At 35.8% G+C, this 20,559-nt stretch overlaps 1 protein-coding gene across 1 annotated transcript in view; it reads right to left on the bottom strand.

Annotated features, from left to right (window-relative positions):
• Positions 1-20,064, bottom strand: part of LOC108779041 (IGF-II mRNA-binding protein) — a 47,824-nt gene extending 27,760 nt beyond the window's left edge. Inside the window, exon 1 of the mRNA XM_018546375.1 lies at positions 19,939-20,064. Within this exon, the coding sequence (XP_018401877.1) occupies positions 19,939-20,021 (83 nt within the window). The 5' untranslated portion in view covers positions 20,022-20,064. The remainder of the gene's footprint in view (positions 1-19,938) is intronic.
• Positions 20,065-20,559: the final 495 nt, after the last annotated feature.

Here is a 20,559-nt window from a genome sequence, read left to right as displayed (position 1 = left end):
GATGGACCAATCGAAAATTAAGAAATTTAATTTCTCGTGATTCATTATAATTAATTTTGAACATTTGTAAATAAAAAAACAGTATTAGTAAAAATATTATGCAAAACGTAGTTCTCTTTTTTCTCACATTGTATATATAACATCCTAATAAGAGAATCATCGTATAACAGCGTGATAAAGATTATGATGCACTATAATTCGCAAAATCTACAATCCCGGGGATTAACGTGACACTCGAGTCCGACTCGATTCTCGCGTAAAAGAAACACACGAGTACCCTTCGAGGATTTACGAGAGGTGAGCTCGGAAGCAATCCCTGCGAAGATGCCACGAAGGAGAAGGAAATGAGGATCGATGGTGGTTGCAGAGGCAGTAGCAATAGCGGTACGAGATAGGTAAAATAAGGGGTTCGGCGACGCGATGGAGAAGGATAAAGGGGCAAGGACGTGGTGGAGGAGGAGCTGATTCGGTCGAAGCTGGTGGTAAATGGCATGTTGCCGGGCCGCGAGAGGGTGAGATCCGCGAGGAGGTAGGTAACCTTGACCCGGGGATGAACGACCCTCTACCTCTGAGCGCGCGTGGCGAACCTTTCTCTCGTCGCCCTTCACCCCTTCCTGCGATCCTCACGCGCTCCTTCCACCCCCTATTTCAGCCGACACAGCGACGACTCCGCCGGGATCCGTTCCACTCCCTCTTCGCTGGGCTCACCACCCACTTCTACCTCCGTTCCTCGCCCTTTGACCATCATCATCCCCTTGCCGTCCTCCTTCCTCCTCTTCTTCTTCCTTTCTACTCGAAGCAGCGCCCTTCTCTTTCGAATTCTCGTCGCTGCTCACCCTCTCTCCGGTGCTTCCACTCTCGCTCTCCACATAAACTTATCATGGGAAGGGTGACCCTAGAGCTGCCAACTCTCTCTCACTTGCTCACGCTATTTCGCGACTCTTTCTCTCCTCGTCTTTCAACGGGAACGTCGAAGGGGACCATAGAGCGGCCGGGATGATAGCGAGAGCGAAATTTCAAGGCCAGCCCGGGAATCGAGCGTGCTGGATTCGTTACCCCGGCCGGGTCACATTCTCTGATCTTTTTCTCCTCCTCGAATCGCATCTGTTGGCTCTCGTTTTCATAAAAATTTTATATCTCGTCTTTCCCCCGGTTTATTTCTAATCGATTAATCAAATATTTTCATAAAAAGTAAATTTTTAACCTAGTTGTTTTGTGCGTATTTTATACAACATTGTTATATTTATAATGTCAAGTTACATATCTAATTTATTTTAAATCATTTCTATAGGTCGCGACTACCCAATATGTTAATTGTTAAAAACAATGGACTAAGCCAATTTAACTCAAATTTAGTTTATTATTTATCGAATAAATATGTTAATCTGGACGATGTTTATTTGAAACTAACCATGGGAATAGATTAATTTATATGTTGACACACTATTTAACTTAAGAATCGAGTTACACCATTGCTCCTTTCGTATCTAATGATGAATGCTTATGTGATGTAAATGACAAGTGTTATACATCTAAATAGAATTTTCTTTAATAAAAAAATCTGAAAATATTTATTTATAAAAAAAATACTCAGAATATAATGAAACTGTACAATTCTGATATTTCGGTCATCTTTTTATAGGTGTGAGTCAATAGTTCATGAAGTATAAATATCTGTGCGGAGAGCAGGAATACTTTTCTGAAATGTCACGGATACAAGGAGTAGCAATAACGAGGTTTATGCTTTTATCTTTTAAAAGCTGTCCAATCAATAGCAGCGACAGTTACATCGCATACTACGATCTAAAAATGATCTTTAATTTAATCGGTCTCGAAATTTGTAAGGATTCGACGATCGCGTGAATACATAGCTATAAGGACGTTGTCGTGCATAATATGCATAGAATATACGTTCCTCATTCCAATTCAGAACCACAAGATTAATTTAGGAAATTTCGATTTCTGTTGGAATTGAAAATAATTTCGTCGCCGAGAACTACCGCAAGGACCTTTGTCCTCGAATAGATGTTCTGATAGACTTTAACATTTGCCTAGCGGTGCGCTTTAGACTGCCTCGCACGCTCTCAGAAATTCGTTGCTCGAAATTCGCGATCGTCCTGGTCGGCTGGTTGGCAAGGTTATATCCTGGAGTAGCGAGCACGCGTGCGACAGGTGGGAAGCGGCGGCGGCGGCGGCGCCGTCGTCCTAGGACGCGGCTAGTCAAAAACGCGGCCGAGACGTCTCGCGATCGATTAACGAATTCGCGTCCTGCTTCTACGCTCACTCCCGGAATAGAGTCCTTCGCAGCTGGCGGTCTCGCATCGCTCGCCATAATGAGCGAGCACGCGGGAAGGGCCGAAGGGGTCGAAGGGCACGGGGACTACTTGAAAATGAGGAACAGTTATGCACGGACGATGTTTTTCGTGAAGCTGGCGTTTCATTTTCAGAATTTTGATATAGAATTTTAATGAGGTTGGATTTTATTCTTCACATGTGTATGCGTATATGTATAATATGTAGGTAATTTAACGCGTTTAAAAATATAAAGCTGATATCTTTTAAGGCATAAAATTCTACTCGGGATAAGAGACTTGTAGTGTCTTTCAGTTTTTGAACATGGCCGGAGACACTACAGCGAGTCTCCTGATTAAATCCAAAATAATATTAAATAGCTTCGAAAAAGTTCTTATGATAAAAATCTTGTCGAAAAAAGAATAATCTTGAACAATTTATTTCTATCTCAAAGTCTGACTATCATCTTTGTTTCAATCGTATTATTTTTAGATATTTATTCTGATTACACAAAAAATTGGTACTATCAGTTCTATTTAAATATTTAATTACCTGATGTTATTTCATTACGTAGGTTGTGATCATCGAAAAATGCTTACCTGTAACAGAAAAGAATACAAATCATAAGTTTTTCTAACGATTATAACATTCAATATTTATAAATACAATAATAATGTAGGTTCGATCAAGTAGAAAAGTGAAATTTTTAGTGTACTTATAATTATTTAAATTATTTCAATTATATTCTGTAATTCACATTTTTGAGGCTAATATTATGTCGTTATTATATATTATAATATTTCAAATAATTATCATATCAAACCATTATTTAATTTGACAGATGTAAACCTACTATTAAGCTAGATTTGTTATTTATCGTTTATTATTTATCATTTGACACTTCCAATTAATATTCCTCTTAACATAATATAATATCTGAATTAAATTATGATTTAAAGTTTATTTAGTCATTTGTTATTAAGTGAAAATATTATTCAATCACAGTCAGACATTTCGATTATTTTTTGAAATTTTAAAACATGAAAGAACATAATTTTATAATTATTATCTAAAGATATGTAATTATAAAATTATGTTTCTTTTTTTATAGTTTCACGTTACATCAAAATTTTATGTGTAAGTTTTACAAATAAAATAAATATACCATTGAAGGTAAAAGTTTGAAACATCTTTAATCTTTTCTTTAAATATAAAAAACAATAATTAAAATATTTCTCTAAAATGCTTTGAAACTTAGATCTAATTTGAATCTCAGTATTTTTATATACACAGAGACTACTTAAAAAGTACACTTATGAAAGTAAAATTTGAAATCGACACGACTGACACGATTGCAAGCAATTTTTTTTCCTCAATTGAAGTATCGAATGAACTCAACTTTCCTGCAGGTAGGCGCGATACGCGTAAAAGTGCAGCGTATCGTCTTCAGTCTCATCGCGCTTTAAGATGCGCTGATTCGGAGGCACGCGCGTGCATCGGCCGTCGCGAATCCGCCAGGGTGGTTCGCCGGGGAAACGACCGAACGAACGCGGATCGATTCGGCGAGACTCCGAAAGTTCTCCTACCGCGTAAAGTGATTACACACACCGATTCCACCGGCCGATTCGCGCCTACGAAAATTGACGGCGTGCGCGCTGATAACGAAGATGGGCCCGTCATTTCGCGTGCCATTCCGCGTCCGTCTGCTTTTCGCGGCTATTTGCGGGAACAATCCAACTACCACCACTATCACCTGCGATCGATGAGGTAATTCGCCCCCTGGAGAAAAGGTGTCGTGTTGATAATTTATTGCAATTCCAGTGACATTTATCTCGTTATTAGTACTAACAGAGATCTGTACTCTACGGTTATTTTTAAGCAAAGTTCCGGCTGCAACTTCTTCAATTTTGGTTTTTCAATACAATATAAATGCGGAACTATTTTTTTAATTTTATAAGAAACCCAGAACTATGAAAACTACTGTAACTTTTTTATTTTTTTTATATTAATAGAATGTCGTGCTAACTTTACGGATATATAAAAGTGGATCGAATCTGTAAAATTAGCACGATATTTTATTAACATAAAAAAATATTGATTGTTCTAATAGCACTTTTCATAGTTCGTATAGTTGAGTTTTCGACCTACATTCACTAAGACTTTTGTACTCATTGTCAGTATGGGTGTGTATTATTTACCATATAAATGCTGAATAGTTTTTTTGGACACCTCGTATTGTATAATGTTAATCAAAATTATTGTTTCTAAAATGTCTGAAAACAAATGAAGCACGTAGAAATGTAAATATACATGAATATTCGTAAAAAGTAATGAAAAAGTGGTTTATTCGGTTTGACCCGTAAAAAGTGTAACAGAGAGTTAATTTGCACACGTCCAAAATTAAAAAGGGGTTGACATTTCCCGATAATCGATACGGTTTAGTTAAAACTAACCGGGTCACTCTGTTTCAAAATTCTCAAGGAATTGCCAATTCTTTTTTTTTTTTAATCAATCGAAAATTAAGAAAGTCAATTAATTAAGATTTTATATATACAATATTCTTGACGAATTAATTTTGTAATCAATTCTCCGATAAAATTTTGTAAATAGAATTTTCGTTTATCGATAAATTTCTTTTTATATTTAAACCAAGTTCGTAAATTTATATGTGAGATCTGACAGTTCTAAAGATATGGGTCAGAAGTGAACGTCGATTGACCATTTTTGAGAATCCTGTATATATTGCGGGGTCAAGCGATATCTAAAGATATCGAAGGATATCTATATTTGCCGGATTCGATGGTCGAAATTCGACATTTCCCGATTTTGCGCTGTCTAAATGATAAATGGCACAATTGATGTTACAGATACAGAATTTAATACGGTCAGGTTAATAATGAGTCGAGGTCATTATCGGAAATATCCCAGACGTATTTTACAGATTTCTTCGGCCGAAAAAATCCCTGCGCCGATGGAAATTCATATTGCACTCTGAAAATATCAGTTCAATATAAGTGTAATGCATTGTTAATTCATTGTTATTAAGTCTATAAGATCATTAAGTCTAATATAAGTATAGTAAATATATCACAGTTAATTAGTTCCTCTATTTTAAACTATAATATCAAAAAAAAAATATATAGATAAATTAAAATACACATAATTCTCTTGAAAGTTTTCTATAAGACATTTCTAAATTAAAAAGCTGGTTAAATATGGATATGTATAATTATAGAACACATAAATTTCAATTACAGCTACATAGAGGGAAAAAATCATTCTGCGCGTAAAAATATTTCTTTCGCCAAAAGAAGCACCGTTTATCAAAGAAGATTCTCTCGAGATAATTAGCACAATTGTCTCTCATAAAAGATGTCATCTCCATCGCAAGAGCAAGTCTGCGGCAAGAGCAAGTCTTACGGCATCTAACGATGACTAGTGGACTTCATCTAATAATCTTGTCCAGAATATTTAACGAGATCGAGGAACCAGGAGGACCGTCGAATTTCCCAGCAGGGCTTAACAACCTGAGATACGAGGGTCACGTTTCGTAGTGGATGACTGGGTGATGTCGACGGTGGCTTTAAGCGAAATGAAAAGGGCAAAGGCGAAGGTAAAGGAGCAAGGACGAACATATATTACGTTATAGCGTTAAACAATCAAGAAAAATTAAGAAAGTAAAAAAAAAAATACGTAAGAGAAAATTGGGAGTGTATGAATTTTATGCAATTTTCCTATAAATTAGATTAATAAGAATTTTCAATTATCATCAAAATGAGCAAGATTGTGAAAATCAAAATTAATTTGAAAGGAAATGAAACGAAATAAGAGAACTTATAGTTAGAAAAAGTAAAAACCTCTTTATATATTTTATCGAGTGACTATATTTTCTACAATACATATTCAGGAAGAGCAAGACAAATTAAAAAAATTAAACAAAAAATTCTATGACGCTATAAATTAAATGAAATAATATAATAGAAATTATGTAAGAAATAGATCGCGTTTGTGCGTGTGCGTGTAAGAAGAAAGGATGAAGGGAGAAAGACGCCACACGATAGTCAGAAAAGGGGGAATGCGGGAAAGAGAAAGGGAGTGCGAGGCTTCTCTTCCGTCCTTTTCGTCTCCATATCCTTTTGCTCCTGTTATTCGCCCTACCCTTCATCCGCGTCCCTTCCTTCCCACAGGCAGAAAGTAATCAATACTTCAGGAAGGTGCGTGGGTGAAGCACACACGCCTGTGGGTCGCGGCATCGCCGGTAACTTTGCGCAAATTTAACTGCGAAGCCCTCTTCTCTCAGTACATACGGAAGAGAAGACCATTACAGTTCCTCATGGAATGGTGTGGGAGGTGAGGTACCCGAAATTTGTCTTCCTCGCTCTCGACGAAGAGATACGCGGTAGAGTTGGAGGATCCCCAGTCGACGCGACGTTTAGGAAGCGATTTCGAAATAAGATTTTATTTGTGCAGGATAACCACTTGAAACATTTTCGACAAGAGACACGCGATAATGTGTCTCCTCCGAAACACGAAACTTTCGAGTTTCGTATTGATTATAATTTTTTGGCGTTTCAGATATCTTACCTAGTAATATTTTTGTCTTATTGCAACGAAATCAACTTGGCTTGCTATTTTAACTTATAATTTATATAATTTTTTTAATATAAAAGTTGAATCATCTTGGCTTGCTATTTTAATTTATAATTTATATAATTTTTGTAATATAAAAGTGCTACTTGTCAAACATAGGAATTTAATTAACAACAGAAGCATTTAAATAAATAATTCACACACTCTCACTCGTTCATTTATCTTCTTCTTCGACCAAAATTATACGCTGTTCCCGACGTTTATCGTTCATCGAGGCAATCCCGATGCGCGTACCTTAAGGACGCAGGAAGCGGCTGTCCCGCGCGGCTCGGCGCCAAGCGTCGATTCTAGTTTTAATCGAATTTAGGCACACGCCGGGCGGTTGTTTAATCGTCCACGACAAAAAAAAAGAAGCGAATAAAATAAACGGACGTCGAGACGTCATGTCGGCGCAGGGAGAGGGGGAGGGGGGGCAGAATCGGCGAGGGATTAATTAAATGCAACGCGACGATGGTGTATTCACGTCGCGATGGCGAGCAAGCGAAAAAGAGAGAAAGAAAGAAAGGGAGGATGCAACCACCCACTTTGCTGTATTCCGCGGGATACGAGAACGAATCGCCGCCGCTGCCGCCGGCCGCGTGACAAAGGCTTAAGTCCAAGCCGCGTACAATGCCCGAGACAACGTCGTCTCCAGATTATAAAATTTAATTAAAATTTCGTTAGGCCCTGCCGAGTCCTCTCCCCTTCTCGCCATCCTCGTTTTCTTTCTTCCTCCCTTGCTGCTCCGATCGTCGCGTTTTGCGTCTCTCTTGTTTCCCGTTGTTTCGTTTAGATCATTTCCGCGCTTCTGTTTTTTCGTGCGTTTTATGTTGCGATGATGCATCTCGAGAATGTAAACAGCGATGACTGCAGTAGAGTGCGCCAAATCGCTATATGAGTTTAATTATCACACGCTGCGGACTGATCAGAATTCGCCTGATGTTATAACTTGGGGAAATTCGATAATGTCTGTTGAAATCAATTTTTTCAGCAAACATTGCGTGGAAACTAATACACTACTCATTTCCGCAGTTTGGATTTTTCATCATATAAAATATCAAGTATTGGTACAATTGGTACACAAAATAACTTTTTAAAATATTGATTATAAGTCAGAGTTAAATGTAAAAAAACTTGCACAAATCAAACTTGCGCTACAGTGGGGGGGGGTATTAATTAAAATGATTAAATCGATAGATCAGAATACAATGTATAGTAAGTATACAAAATAAGGCGTAACCTCTTAACGAGCTCTTTTTTGAGGAGCGTAAAATAAAGGATAAAAAATGTAATAAATCTTAGCTAGCATTCCAAACTTTCTTCTTCTCCGTCCTGGTTTCTACCCTCGTTTTATTTTTTTTTAGCCCTCCTGACGTTGCAGACTTGCACGGGCTCAGCGGAAAGCTCAAAGTGGGACGAGGCTGTTGAATAAATAATGACCCACGGTCTGCCTCGATCGCGAAAGCCAGATACGTGCCTTTTTACGTAAGCTCGCGTGACCTCGGTTAGTTGACGACCGACCGGAAAGAGGCAGCCATGAAGACCCTTGTAAGTTTACAAACCATTACACGTGGTCGCTGAAAAAAAAGGAAAGGAAAGAAAAGGAAAGCGTGATAATCAGTGATAATCGATGATAGCCCAATTAATCCTTGAAACTGTAGTCACGTTAGGGAACAAGAGACGAATAAAAAAGAATCGACTTTATGTAGGTATATTACGCGCGTTACAACTTTTTAAAATTATTTTCCATTCTGCTAAATATTTCTTCGGTTATACAGACAAGCTAAAATTACGATCTAGATTAACGAGATCGAGAAATGTATTCTTAAAGAGATATATGAACAATGGAAGCTATACATTTTCCGTCGGCAAATAATACAGTGTTCAGCGAATTCAAATTTCTCTTATGTAAACGATTGTTTTGACAGGACAATAACGTATTGGGCGCGATATGATATTTTATATTTTGATTAAATGTGTATTATTTGTTGTACATTTATGTTACCGTAATGCTTGTAAAATAAATGCACATAAATTGACGTTTGTTTCCATTTATACAATTAAAGTACGAATCGTGGAAACGATCCTGTATCTTTAATTAGAAATGCTGGAGATAATTAAATTAACATTTATAATTCGTACCTTGTGCTGGATGGAGAAAGGCAAGCTTTTCTCCATACAAGCTGTACATACATATAAAAGAATTCGTTGAATTAAAATCGCGAGTTGGATTTTATTCTACAAAAGATCGTGACAGTGTTTCGCGAGAGGAGCGAAAAGACGAGGTGGACGTTCGTTGCTTACGAGACTCTGATAAGACCAACACTAATCAATGTTACGGAGAAACTGCTGGCTACGTATGGAGATGGGGCTCCGTTGCACTTCTAGGAACGCGTCTGATGACGAGAAACGAAAGACTACGCGGCCAATGACACGGGCATGGTGTCGTCTGTCTTCTTCGACCATAAGGTGGAAACGGAATCGTTCGCGGGTGCACTGATCGGCACGAGAGACAAAGAGAGTGCAAGGAACTTTTATGCAAGCTGACTAGAGAAAATACCATGATTATCGCGCGAGAGTAGTGTCGTGATTATGATGCCGGAGTAGTGTCCGGATTATTTGATACACTTCGCGAGAAATTTTCTAGTTGACGATTATATAAATGAACAAAAAAGTATCAGAAAGAATTAAGAATAATAGATGTTTTTGAGAGATTTGCATTTAAGTTACCATATAATGAGTCCACTACTTCAAATGTAATTATGTTTTTTAATGTATTGCTATATCAGACATATATTTTGAGTACAATGTCTTCAATCACTATAACAAATATAGAAAAATGCCCAATATTTTGTTATTAAATTTTATTATTATTAATATTTAATATATTTCGATACAATTAATTTTGAAGAACTGAAAAATGTATTTAAAAATTCATACAGAAATATTACCAAAACCGCGCCTCGGTCATATTTCGCGTTGCTTTATTCGATTAAAAATTAATTACAAGAAGAATTTTATTACACTTCAGCTTTACAAAAATAGCCAAGAAGGGGAGACTTGGTTTACAATAAATTTTAATCCATTCATGACTCTCTTTATACACAGCCTTTTCTATCATCCTAAACTTAGCCTATTACTAATAACATTTATATTATAATAACAAGTAATTATCCACTTCTTATCCTTTTCTATATCTTTAAACATTTTTGTACAATTTTCACAGTCTCATTTCCACTAAATAAATCACTAGCCTTTTTTTTTAAATAAATAAACAACTACTCTTTCTTATCCTCATTATATTAATTCTATTACTGACTCTCTTGCATTATCTCTATAATTATCTTCGATCCTCCCCTCTTTTCTCTTATGAGTATACTAAAAATTAATTATTATAATACAATTTTGGCTCGACAAAATTTCCGTTACAGTTTTATAAAAGTTGATAAAATAAATTATGTAGTGTTTATGAGTTTTAATTTTGTACTGTTTCGCCTATTAAAGCACATTAAAAGAAATAACATAAAATAAAAATTATTCAAATACCTATTTATAAAAAAAAATTAGACGAAAGAGTAATTATTTTTTTCTTATATCAATTTATCAAATAATTGTAACTGTTATAAAAAAGTAAATCCTTGTTAATGCTATAACTTAATACGATTATTGCATACTAGCTAATATGCAACTTGTATGCTAATCAGTGGGACATCGCAAGCCGGTTTGCAAATGGCGGCTCATCTTGAGCGCCGACGCCATTTTTACGCTCTTAAGTTGTTTCGCTAAGAGAGACACATCAATTTTAAATTTCGTATATAAGAAACTCGAAATATCTTTAAAACTTTTATATGTTAGTTATGTGGTAAAATTCAGGAAAAAACTTGGATATCTTAAAATCACTTTATAATTTCCAAAATTTCGCTTTTATGATATAAAAGATCTCTTCAGTAGATTTTCTAAACTTTGTTACTTAAAGTAAAAGACGTGCATACTAATCTGTACACTTTCCATTGTCACAAAAAGAATTATAATACCTATATAGTTAAGTTTTACTTAGGAACTTGAAATATTATCAGATACAATTGTGATCTTTGAAAATCTTATAGCAAAAAAGAAAACTGACCAAAAAATCTAGAGAAAATGAGAAAAAGAAATAAAGAAATAATAGGCAAAAAGCCTTATCCTCATAATTTTTATACTAAAGTTCGCTAGCGACCCATCATAAAAGATCATTTTTTACAAGAAATTTTCCACAGAAAAAAAAATTTATAAGTTAAACAATCCTCTAAAGACAAAAAAGTGTAGTTTCTTTGTAGCAACACTCGTAAAAGATATTCTTTTGTTATTTCCCGGGTCTTTCGAAATTTTCAGGTATGCTTGATTTTGCGTTCAGGTAAAAGGAAATATTGTGAAATCGACAGAGGGACCTTCCTAGAAGTTTACCCGTGAAGCCCAAAGGACCGTTAAAACATGCCAAAAATTTACCTGGCTTCTTTGTCCGGAAGATTTCCCAGGAGAAACCTTAACGTCGAGATTGACAGGCAAGCGAGAATGTGTCGACCCTATGTCATCTTTTCGATGCACGACAACGGAAAAGTTTGTGCAAGATAAAAACATTTGGAAAGATATTTTCTTTAGAAATATTAAACGCACGATTGCAATCCGACAGAACTTTCTTTCTTTCTGTAACATTTTTGTAAAGAAGCAAATGAAATAAAGGGAAAATATAACTTTTAATACGATATAACGATATAACCATTTTCAATTTTTTAAGTACAGCAAATCGGAGGAAATTTTTAACTAATTACAATATCTTCTCCTAATTTCCTCGTATACTTAGTAATAAATAATGATGGAAGATAGCTTTAATTCAAGAAGTTCGAGAGCTTCAAAAGCAAAATAGATAATAAAATATTAATCCCTTGTTTTAGTTAAAAAGCTTAGTTTGGTACAGAGATATTTAATATTAAAAATGGAAAATTGGCTGTCCATCACGTCCTCTCATTAAGTGATAATCGTTACAATATAGTTTACACTATCGCGCTGTAATGGTGTCTCATGTGAAATGGATTTCCTGAATGATTTGATTCGATTTTGATACTAAAAGGAAAGAGTCAGTCGGAATATCTCCGCTTGCCATAATTAATTTATAGTATCGAAAGAGTGTTTTTGACGGAAAGAATTTTCCACGATGGCAGTATCGTAGGTGTCTGCGTTACCGACGCGAAAAAAGGCGCGATGCGCGTTTTCACTGGAAGATAGAGCCACGAACAACGAAGGAGACTCTATCCGGAGTCTGGCCGATGCGACACGTGACGTGTGATAGCTATTCACTTCGACGAATTAATGATAAGGCAATCATCTCCTTCCGATTCGTTTGCGCAAATTAAACGTTATTTATATTATGCATTAACGTGTTATTTTATACGTTCTCTCGCTCCCTTCCTCTATTACGATAGCGCATTCTCTATATCAATCTTAGACCGCCATGTTAACAGAAAATGGCGGCTCGAGTGCGACGTATAACTCGAATACGCGTCTCTCCATGACGTTCTTTTATACGCCTCTCGTCGTGAAAGTACAAGCAGACTCAGCCGTTTTCATTTCTCGGAATCTCCCATTCGCTATTTACATTTCTATTACTCGCGATCTCGGCAGGGAAGACATCATCGCGATCGCCGTATCCGGATGGTTCACTCTTAAATTAAAGTCACGCACGTTGTTCCGCCACGTAGCTGTCTCCACTGTAATTCGTCCCCCGCTCCTTCTTGCCCACTTAACTTTATTACGGTTATCCGTCATTATTTGTCGTTATAGAACGATAAAGAACGGCGGCGTGATTGTTCGAGATCACCGTGCGATTTTTGCACGCGATTTCTTTGCATAACTGCTTTTTTGTGCTTGCGATAATACTTTTTTTAAAGGCAATTACCGTGTCGAAAATTTAATGGCGCTTGCGAATTGTAGCCATTTCGTGTATTTTTCACCAACTTTTTTTCTTTGTCATTTTCATCAAGTCGCAAAAACGACTTGTAGTTTCAGGAATTTTTCCTTTACACTTACATTCTTAAAATGGAAAAAATTGTATTACTTTAACTGGAATTCTGATAGATTCCACCAAAAAAAATATAAATCAGACACTTATAGATAAGCCTATCAAACATTCCAGTCGAGATAATCAGAAGTTTAATTACAATAATCAGAATTCTGATTCATATATCGTCGTGTTGTTCGTAATTTACGTTGTAATTAGAACATTTTTCTCAATACAAAAGATCCACACTCCTGACGAAAACGTAGAAATGCTACTACAGGTTCTCGAACGGTTCCTTTTCATCGCGTGATCGCGTGCGATCATCTCTTCATCAAATTTCAACACCACCCCATCTCGCGTTACTTTATTGAGGTTGTCCTGCGGTTTCCTTGTTCATTTATTTGTCCTAAGTTGCGGCAGAACGTTTGTCGGCACAGCTCTTGATATTGTAATAGGACTCACGAGAGAATATTCATTATACGATATTACGTATGACTAATTTATTATTTAATTTCTAATTGAAGAAATTCAATTTGAATCTGGTTGAATTAATTGGAATTCTGGTTGAAAATGGACGAATTCAAATTTTCTATTATAATAGTTAAATCTATTTCTAATTCTAATTAAGATAATCGGATTCTATTTGATAGAATCAGCATTTTCCGATTCATTTATTTTCAACCAGACATTTCTCTCAGTGAACTAATAAAGATACATTTCTTTGATTCTCTGTCAAAGGATCTCTGCGAGGATTCCTGCGATTTTCAATGCGTATTTAGCGCTGATTGTGATCGCGTTTGGAACAGTTTTGTTTGTTTGATACGAGGAACGTGGTAATGTGGACGCGACAGTGCGTGTATGCGTGCGATGATGACGATTGCTATTAGGAGATTTAGAAGCGAAGAGAATGAGGCGAGCGGGGATCTCTCGCGTGGAAAGTTTTGGCTGGAACCGCATTGCGTATTCGTCCCACCGCACTGATCTCGCGGCTTTAATTGGCGGGGAAAACAAAGCCATGACTTATTAATATTATAATAGCAGCTGGAGCATTTTCTCACCGCATGTTTATTAATACCAAACGCGACTCGCGTTTCTAAATTCTGCCTTCTCTTTTCCAAATGTAGCTCGCAAGATCCATAAAGCGTATGGAAGAAAGTAAAATGAATCAGCAAAAAATGGGAAGCAAGAATGCTTTTATGAAACAGAAGGAAAAGCACATCCCATATTTTTCGATACGAAATATTGGATTTAAGTATATAAATAAATGAATTAATGAATCCATTGTTTCCTTTAGAGTCACAAAATAAATTAAATTTATATTTTGAAGTTATAAATGTTATTATATATGTATATATAACGTTCACTATCAAGAGAGAGAGAGAGAGAGAGAGAGAGAGAGATTGTATATAAAATTGTAACGATTGAAACTTTTATTCCATTCGTATTTCATTGTATTATAATTATATTTTTGGACCCGAGTCGCGACCTGCGTTTTGAAGAATTGGACTCGCTCGCGTCTCCGTACACGCGCGCTCTCTTGTGAAGTGAAAGAAGAATTCACGACGTAATTGCGCGTGTCGTCACGCGTTTACGTAATGGAAAATTACGTAAATAAGCACACTTAGAAAAATATCATGTAGCTGGCGACACATCGTAAGTTTCGCGGACAGGTTTTCGTCAGGTAAACGCTCGCAACGCCGATCTTTTTCGCACATCATCGAAATTCGCAAATTCCCTTTGGCCGTAACAACTGCAAAGTATCTTCCGATCTTTCAGCTTACTTCGTTTCAATCATCAAAAATAGTAGTCTATTCTTTCTTCTTGACTCTATTCTAATCTTTCGACCGATTTTCGGAAATCTTTCATTTTATTGATCTCCTAAATATTTTAAATTCGTCTCTTTTTTACATTTTCCGTTCTATCAACAAATATATTCTCGTAGAAAATAAACCTAGCTTTTCTCTTCCTCGATTATAACGAAGATAATTTATTAATTAGAATTGTCACTCTCTGAAGAGTGACATCTCACTCTTAAAGATTGAAAATTAAGCCACTCTTTAAAAAAAATCGACTCAATATTCACTTTATATATTATATTTTGTAGCGTTGAACGTTTCTTATTTTCTGTAGATTTTTTTTATTTAATACACCTATTTTAACTTAATTATGAAGATTCTTTTATTGTTACTTGACTCTTATTGGCCTTTTGTATCACATTGTTGTACTATATTTTCAATATTCACTCTTTAGAATGAGATTCCACTCTAAAGAATTTAAAGAACACTTTTAATTAACGCCATTTCTTAATTAAACTTCTTAATTTTTTTCTATTGCTTTTTTTATCTTCAAAAATACGTTCTTATGGATTCTCGTTTTAAATTTCCGAATACAGAACGCCAAGCGAGACGCTTTCTTTCTACCTTTGCCCTCGCTTCTTCCGCCTATTTATTTACCACCGGTTTCCGGTGTGGACTTCGCCATAATAAACCGTACGTGTACATATATGGTCTATTTCCCCGCGTTATTTTTAAACTACATCGCAGTGCGCGGTATGGTGCACTATTTCTGGCCCTAATTCGTGCGTGTCACGCGGACGCGCACACACGATGTGTAAGTACCTGATGCAAGTTCTTCACGTGGATGCACATGAACACCGCTAGAAATTAAACGCATAGTCCAATTTTATTAAATCTCACAAAAAATTTAAGCTACTTCTATCGATATATTATATCCCTACGAAAGAAAACTTACATTTATTTCGCATAAAGAGCTGTCCGAGTTTTAGAGAATAAAGTATGCGCTACGCTGTACACATATAATAAAATAATTTATGTTTCTTATTTCTCGGATATTAGGACATTACGTTCTTCGTAATCAACTTAAAAATTAAGACTAAATCTTAATTCTTGCGTTACAAATCATTTATAACCAGTGGAAATTGTAACCCGAAAATTATAAGTGCTTCAATATTTTTATTTCTATAATGGACTTTTGTGTAATTAGCCGGATGAGGCACGATTCAAAATTAAAGCCGCCGATATGATCTATAATGCGTCAATATACTCCGGCGGTAGAAAGTCTTGCCTGTGGTCCCTGTTCTTTATTATCCCACCTTTTCGAATGAGTCACGCTGCGTTTTCGCTTTACGGGGTGTCATTCTTGAAGTCACGTACGCGATACCGTTCCCCTCGCTCTCTATCGCCACCATTTTCGGCAAATTCTTACCATCGCAAACACAATGAAACCATTGTGCGTGTTATGCTTAAATTTCTATACAATTTTGATTTTTCTATCTGTAAAAAGCGAATAAAAATCTATTTACCTCCTTCTACTCCGCATTTATATTTCTGAAATTGATTATGAATCAAAATATTTCCAGACAATTTACATTATTCATTATGTGATTTTAATCAAAGAACAGTTCATATAATGTACTTTTCAATTCATATAAGATTTACAATTTTTCTAAAGCACAAAGAATTTTATCCTCTAAGAAATTGATAATTACAAAAGTTTAAAGACGACACCATAATTTTCTTCTTATTGTTAGATTTTTTTCTTGGAATTCTTCTTTTTCTTATATTGAAAAAATATGTGAAATTCTTCTTTCGTTGAAGAACTATGCGAATCTTTTTCCTTACGTCGAACTAGGTGCGTAAACCTTTCCCAATTTAGTTTTACGTTCCTTAGGCGACATCTATTTGAGTTTTCCGATTAAAAAATTCCGATCAGGTGATAACGCGATAAGTAAACATTATGCATACGCGATAAACTTGCCGAAAAGAATTTTCCGTTCATGTTGCACCCATCAGGCTGGCAACACTGTCGCGTCGTTTCAGGGACAACCACGAAATCATGGCACGTGCAACGCTAAGGCCAGGGCCGGCTTTAATCAAAGAGAAAACTGACTGATCATTAACAGGATCAATTTCGAATATTAATTCTTATGGATGATAATCTTTTTATTCGAAAAATCAGCAAAAGCAACAATATTAATATTTCTACCACGTACATAATTGAGATATACATATATTATATATATATTTATCTCTCTAGATTTATTATTAAATATCTCGACAACGAAATCTTAAGTCAATACAATTCGTATCAATTTTCCTTATTTATATATAGAAATTCAATTTCTTAATATGACCAATTTAATATTAGAAAATACTTAACAAAACGAAACAATGGTGTTTTTAATACTCAAAATAAATAATTAATCACTACCTTTCAGCATTTTTCTAAAAAATCTTATACCATAACCATAATTATTAATCATAATTAAACTTTCAGATATTATACTTTTGGTTCCTGTTGATTATATAATTGTTGTACCAATTTTTTTGTTTGATTAATTCATTTCAACATATCAGAATGATATATGTGTCAGATATCTATGTGATTTCTTTCTAGGACTGAAGAATAGAGAACGGAGTGTATGAGATATTCAATATTTTATCTTCAAATCACGGAACGACATTGGTTGCTCTCATTCGAAGCTATTAATCTTTTCGCCACGACACGGAAGTGGTCGAAAAGTGCTACCACAGCAAAAGTAGTTAATTTTATTATTTGAACATTATAAGAAAGATTTTTTTCTCCTTGAAAATCGAAAGGAATATTGAATGACGTTGTCTTTATTGTGTAAGATTTTGTACAACATTTTGTACAAATTAAACAGAGAAATTACTTTTAACGAGTTTATTTACTTATGACTTAATGTGAATTAGGTGAGTCATTGCAATGTCCTCTCAAATACAAAGAAAATTTTCGGCGTGCCATCACAATAGCCCTTCGAATGGCAAATATTTCCGGTTTATAATAGTTATAATGGCTATTCACGGTGCGAGAGAATTATTTAAACAACTTCATTAAATAGTAACTCCTGTCTGAACATGCTTGTTTAATGACTTTACGGCTCTCGTCACATCTGACATCGATTCCTTTATAAATTTTAAACAATATTTAACAATTTACATAACTATACATAAATCACGTGAATTCGCGGGACATTATTACGCCTCTGATTGCGTATCGTTTCAGTATCATGGGAACGGCTTTTATCTGCTGTCACTCGAAGTCGATCGCGACCATTCAGCGGCATGAAAGCGCGAATGCCGCCGAGCAGGCATGCCGAGTGGTGTAATGACGAGATACGCCCGCGCACGGAGTGCGTGCGTGCGTAATTTGATTTACGTTATCGCCGATATTTATCGAGAAGGTTGTTGACTCTGCGAACGTAATTCTTGGTCGGCCGCGGCCGTGAGATTAAACGACACTCGACTTCGTCGAGACAGAATTGCGATACAATTTCGCCGTCTGCGTGCCATTATATTTGTCTCGTGACGTGTAAATCGGTAGGTAGGTAGGTAGGTAGGTATATTTGAAACGCGCTCTCCGCAGGCGGACTGTCGTGAGCGAGAGCAAAGAAGCAACTTAATTCGCTCTTGGTATTTGATCGATCAGTCTTCTTTTTAATAACGGTTCTTTTTCAAGTCAATAGATTAATTGAAGTGATAGTAGTCAATGATATATGCGAATGTTAAAATATATATGTAAATCATTAATATAAGTAGAAATTAGATCGATGAGAATAAGTGAAATAATAATATTTGATTCTCGATCCAAGTGGATTTTGATGCTTAATAATATTCATGTACAAATTTACAAATATAGTTTTCAGTGCTATAAACTGTGATTCGATTTGTCGGACTTCCACACGTCTCCACCAATGTTAACTTTAATCTCGATTTTTAACTAATCTTCAGCTTTTTCTGATTCTAAAAATTAGAAAAAGGTGAAGAGTAAGTTGAACCGAAAGATTAAAATTAATCTTTATGGACATGGATATTAAGATGCTATTATAAATTAAAAAATGAAAATAACATCATAAATTATATTGATCGTTGATAATGATGTTTGACTAAGCATCTTAAAATTGCAAAGAATACAAAATATATAAAAATTTATAATATGGACTATCTGGAAAAGCTATTTTTCACTGTTTTATTAATATGTGAGGAGTATTAACTATTTATTCAAAACATTGCAGGACAATTTCTTTATAACTTTTATTTAAAATTAGTAAAAAACTTATTAATTTATTAAACTAAATATTTTGCTGATAACGTTTTTCCTACAGGTCATCTTTCTTCTAGTAGGTAAACTTGAAAATGCCTGTCCTTTTATAGTCGACAAAAGGGCTATGAGAATTAATCAACGAAGGCGGAAGCGACCGATATCCGGAATTTACAGACTCACGTCATATTACATAATCGCCGCGCGTCTTAAAAAGCGAATTCGCAAACAATCACGGCCTGACGCAATCAACCAATCGGAAATGTATAGTCCCAAGTTCGCGCTGATTTGCGCGCCAGTATCTCCGACGCGATCACGGACCGTGAATAGTCCCCCCGAAAACTTGCATTAAGAGTATTAAGACCTGCGTGTAATTAACTGGAATTTTCCACGTTGAGTGTGTATAGTATGTTTCCGTCGAAGTCACATTGAAATTTTGCGTGCCAAACACTCATATCGGACAATAATAATAATTATATTCGCTATCGATGGAACTATCGACTGCTCCTAATCGAGATGACTAAACCATTCTTAAATGACCTCCAATATTCGCTCATGTTTGTGTTGTTACTCTTATAAGTTCTTTCGCGTGCTCGCAAAGTTGTTGATATGTATGAGAAATACCTGATCTCGCGTATCGCACGATCCCGAAAGCGGATTGTAAAATTGCTCGAAAATATTCAGGTTCATTTTCGATTTCGTACAAATAATATTAAAAACGTCAAACGCGAAGAGTTTTACGGGGTTTTTCTCTTTCAAAAACATATAGACCTTCCTGAACATATAGAACAAATAATAATTTTAAATTGTAGAACGTACATAATCCAGACTATTATTGAGATCGCAAATTAACACCTGTTGGCGATCAATAGGAAATAACGCTATATGGTTCTGAACTTTACCTCGAACTGTCGCCGTTTTTGTCTTCAATCTCCAGACGCTCCAACTCCTTTGGCAGCATAGGTTCGAACTTATCCAGAGACATATTTACGATAAAAACTTTACTTTCTGTTGCAGAACTCGCGCACAAAACGTGAAGATTACGCGTTTACACTTGTCTCCTTCTATATGTATATTTAATATATATATATATGTGTGTGTGTATATATATATATTTAATATCTATATATATATATATATATATATATATATAAATACACGTATTTTCTTTCTCTTTCGGTTAAATATGCTTTATTAGCTGAGGTAGACTTTAAACACTGGCACTAAAACACTGACTGATCTCCCACGGCACCGAGGTGCGGAGAGAGAGAGGGAGGGAAGACAAGCGTAGAAAAAAGGTACTGGTGCACTTCTCGCCCTTATACGCCCTCCTCGGGATCCGTTTGAGAATGAGGACCGGCACGAGGTATACGTGTCGTGGTGACACACACGATATATTCCGACGAATGATTTCGAGATGTCGAAATCTCTCCTCCTCGCCGATTACAACACACGCACTTCCTCACTCTCTCTCCCTCTTCCTTTGGCTCTCTTCCGACTTCCGTCCCGCGTTTTACTCCCTC

The sequence above is a fragment of the Cyphomyrmex costatus genome, unplaced genomic scaffold (genome assembly GCF_001594065.2).
Source record: "Cyphomyrmex costatus isolate MS0001 unplaced genomic scaffold, Ccosl1.0 scaffold55, whole genome shotgun sequence".
Classification (NCBI taxonomy): domain Eukaryota; kingdom Metazoa; phylum Arthropoda; class Insecta; order Hymenoptera; family Formicidae; genus Cyphomyrmex; species Cyphomyrmex costatus.
Note: the sequence above shows the minus strand (reverse complement) of the source record. Positions and strands in the feature narration are given on the sequence as shown.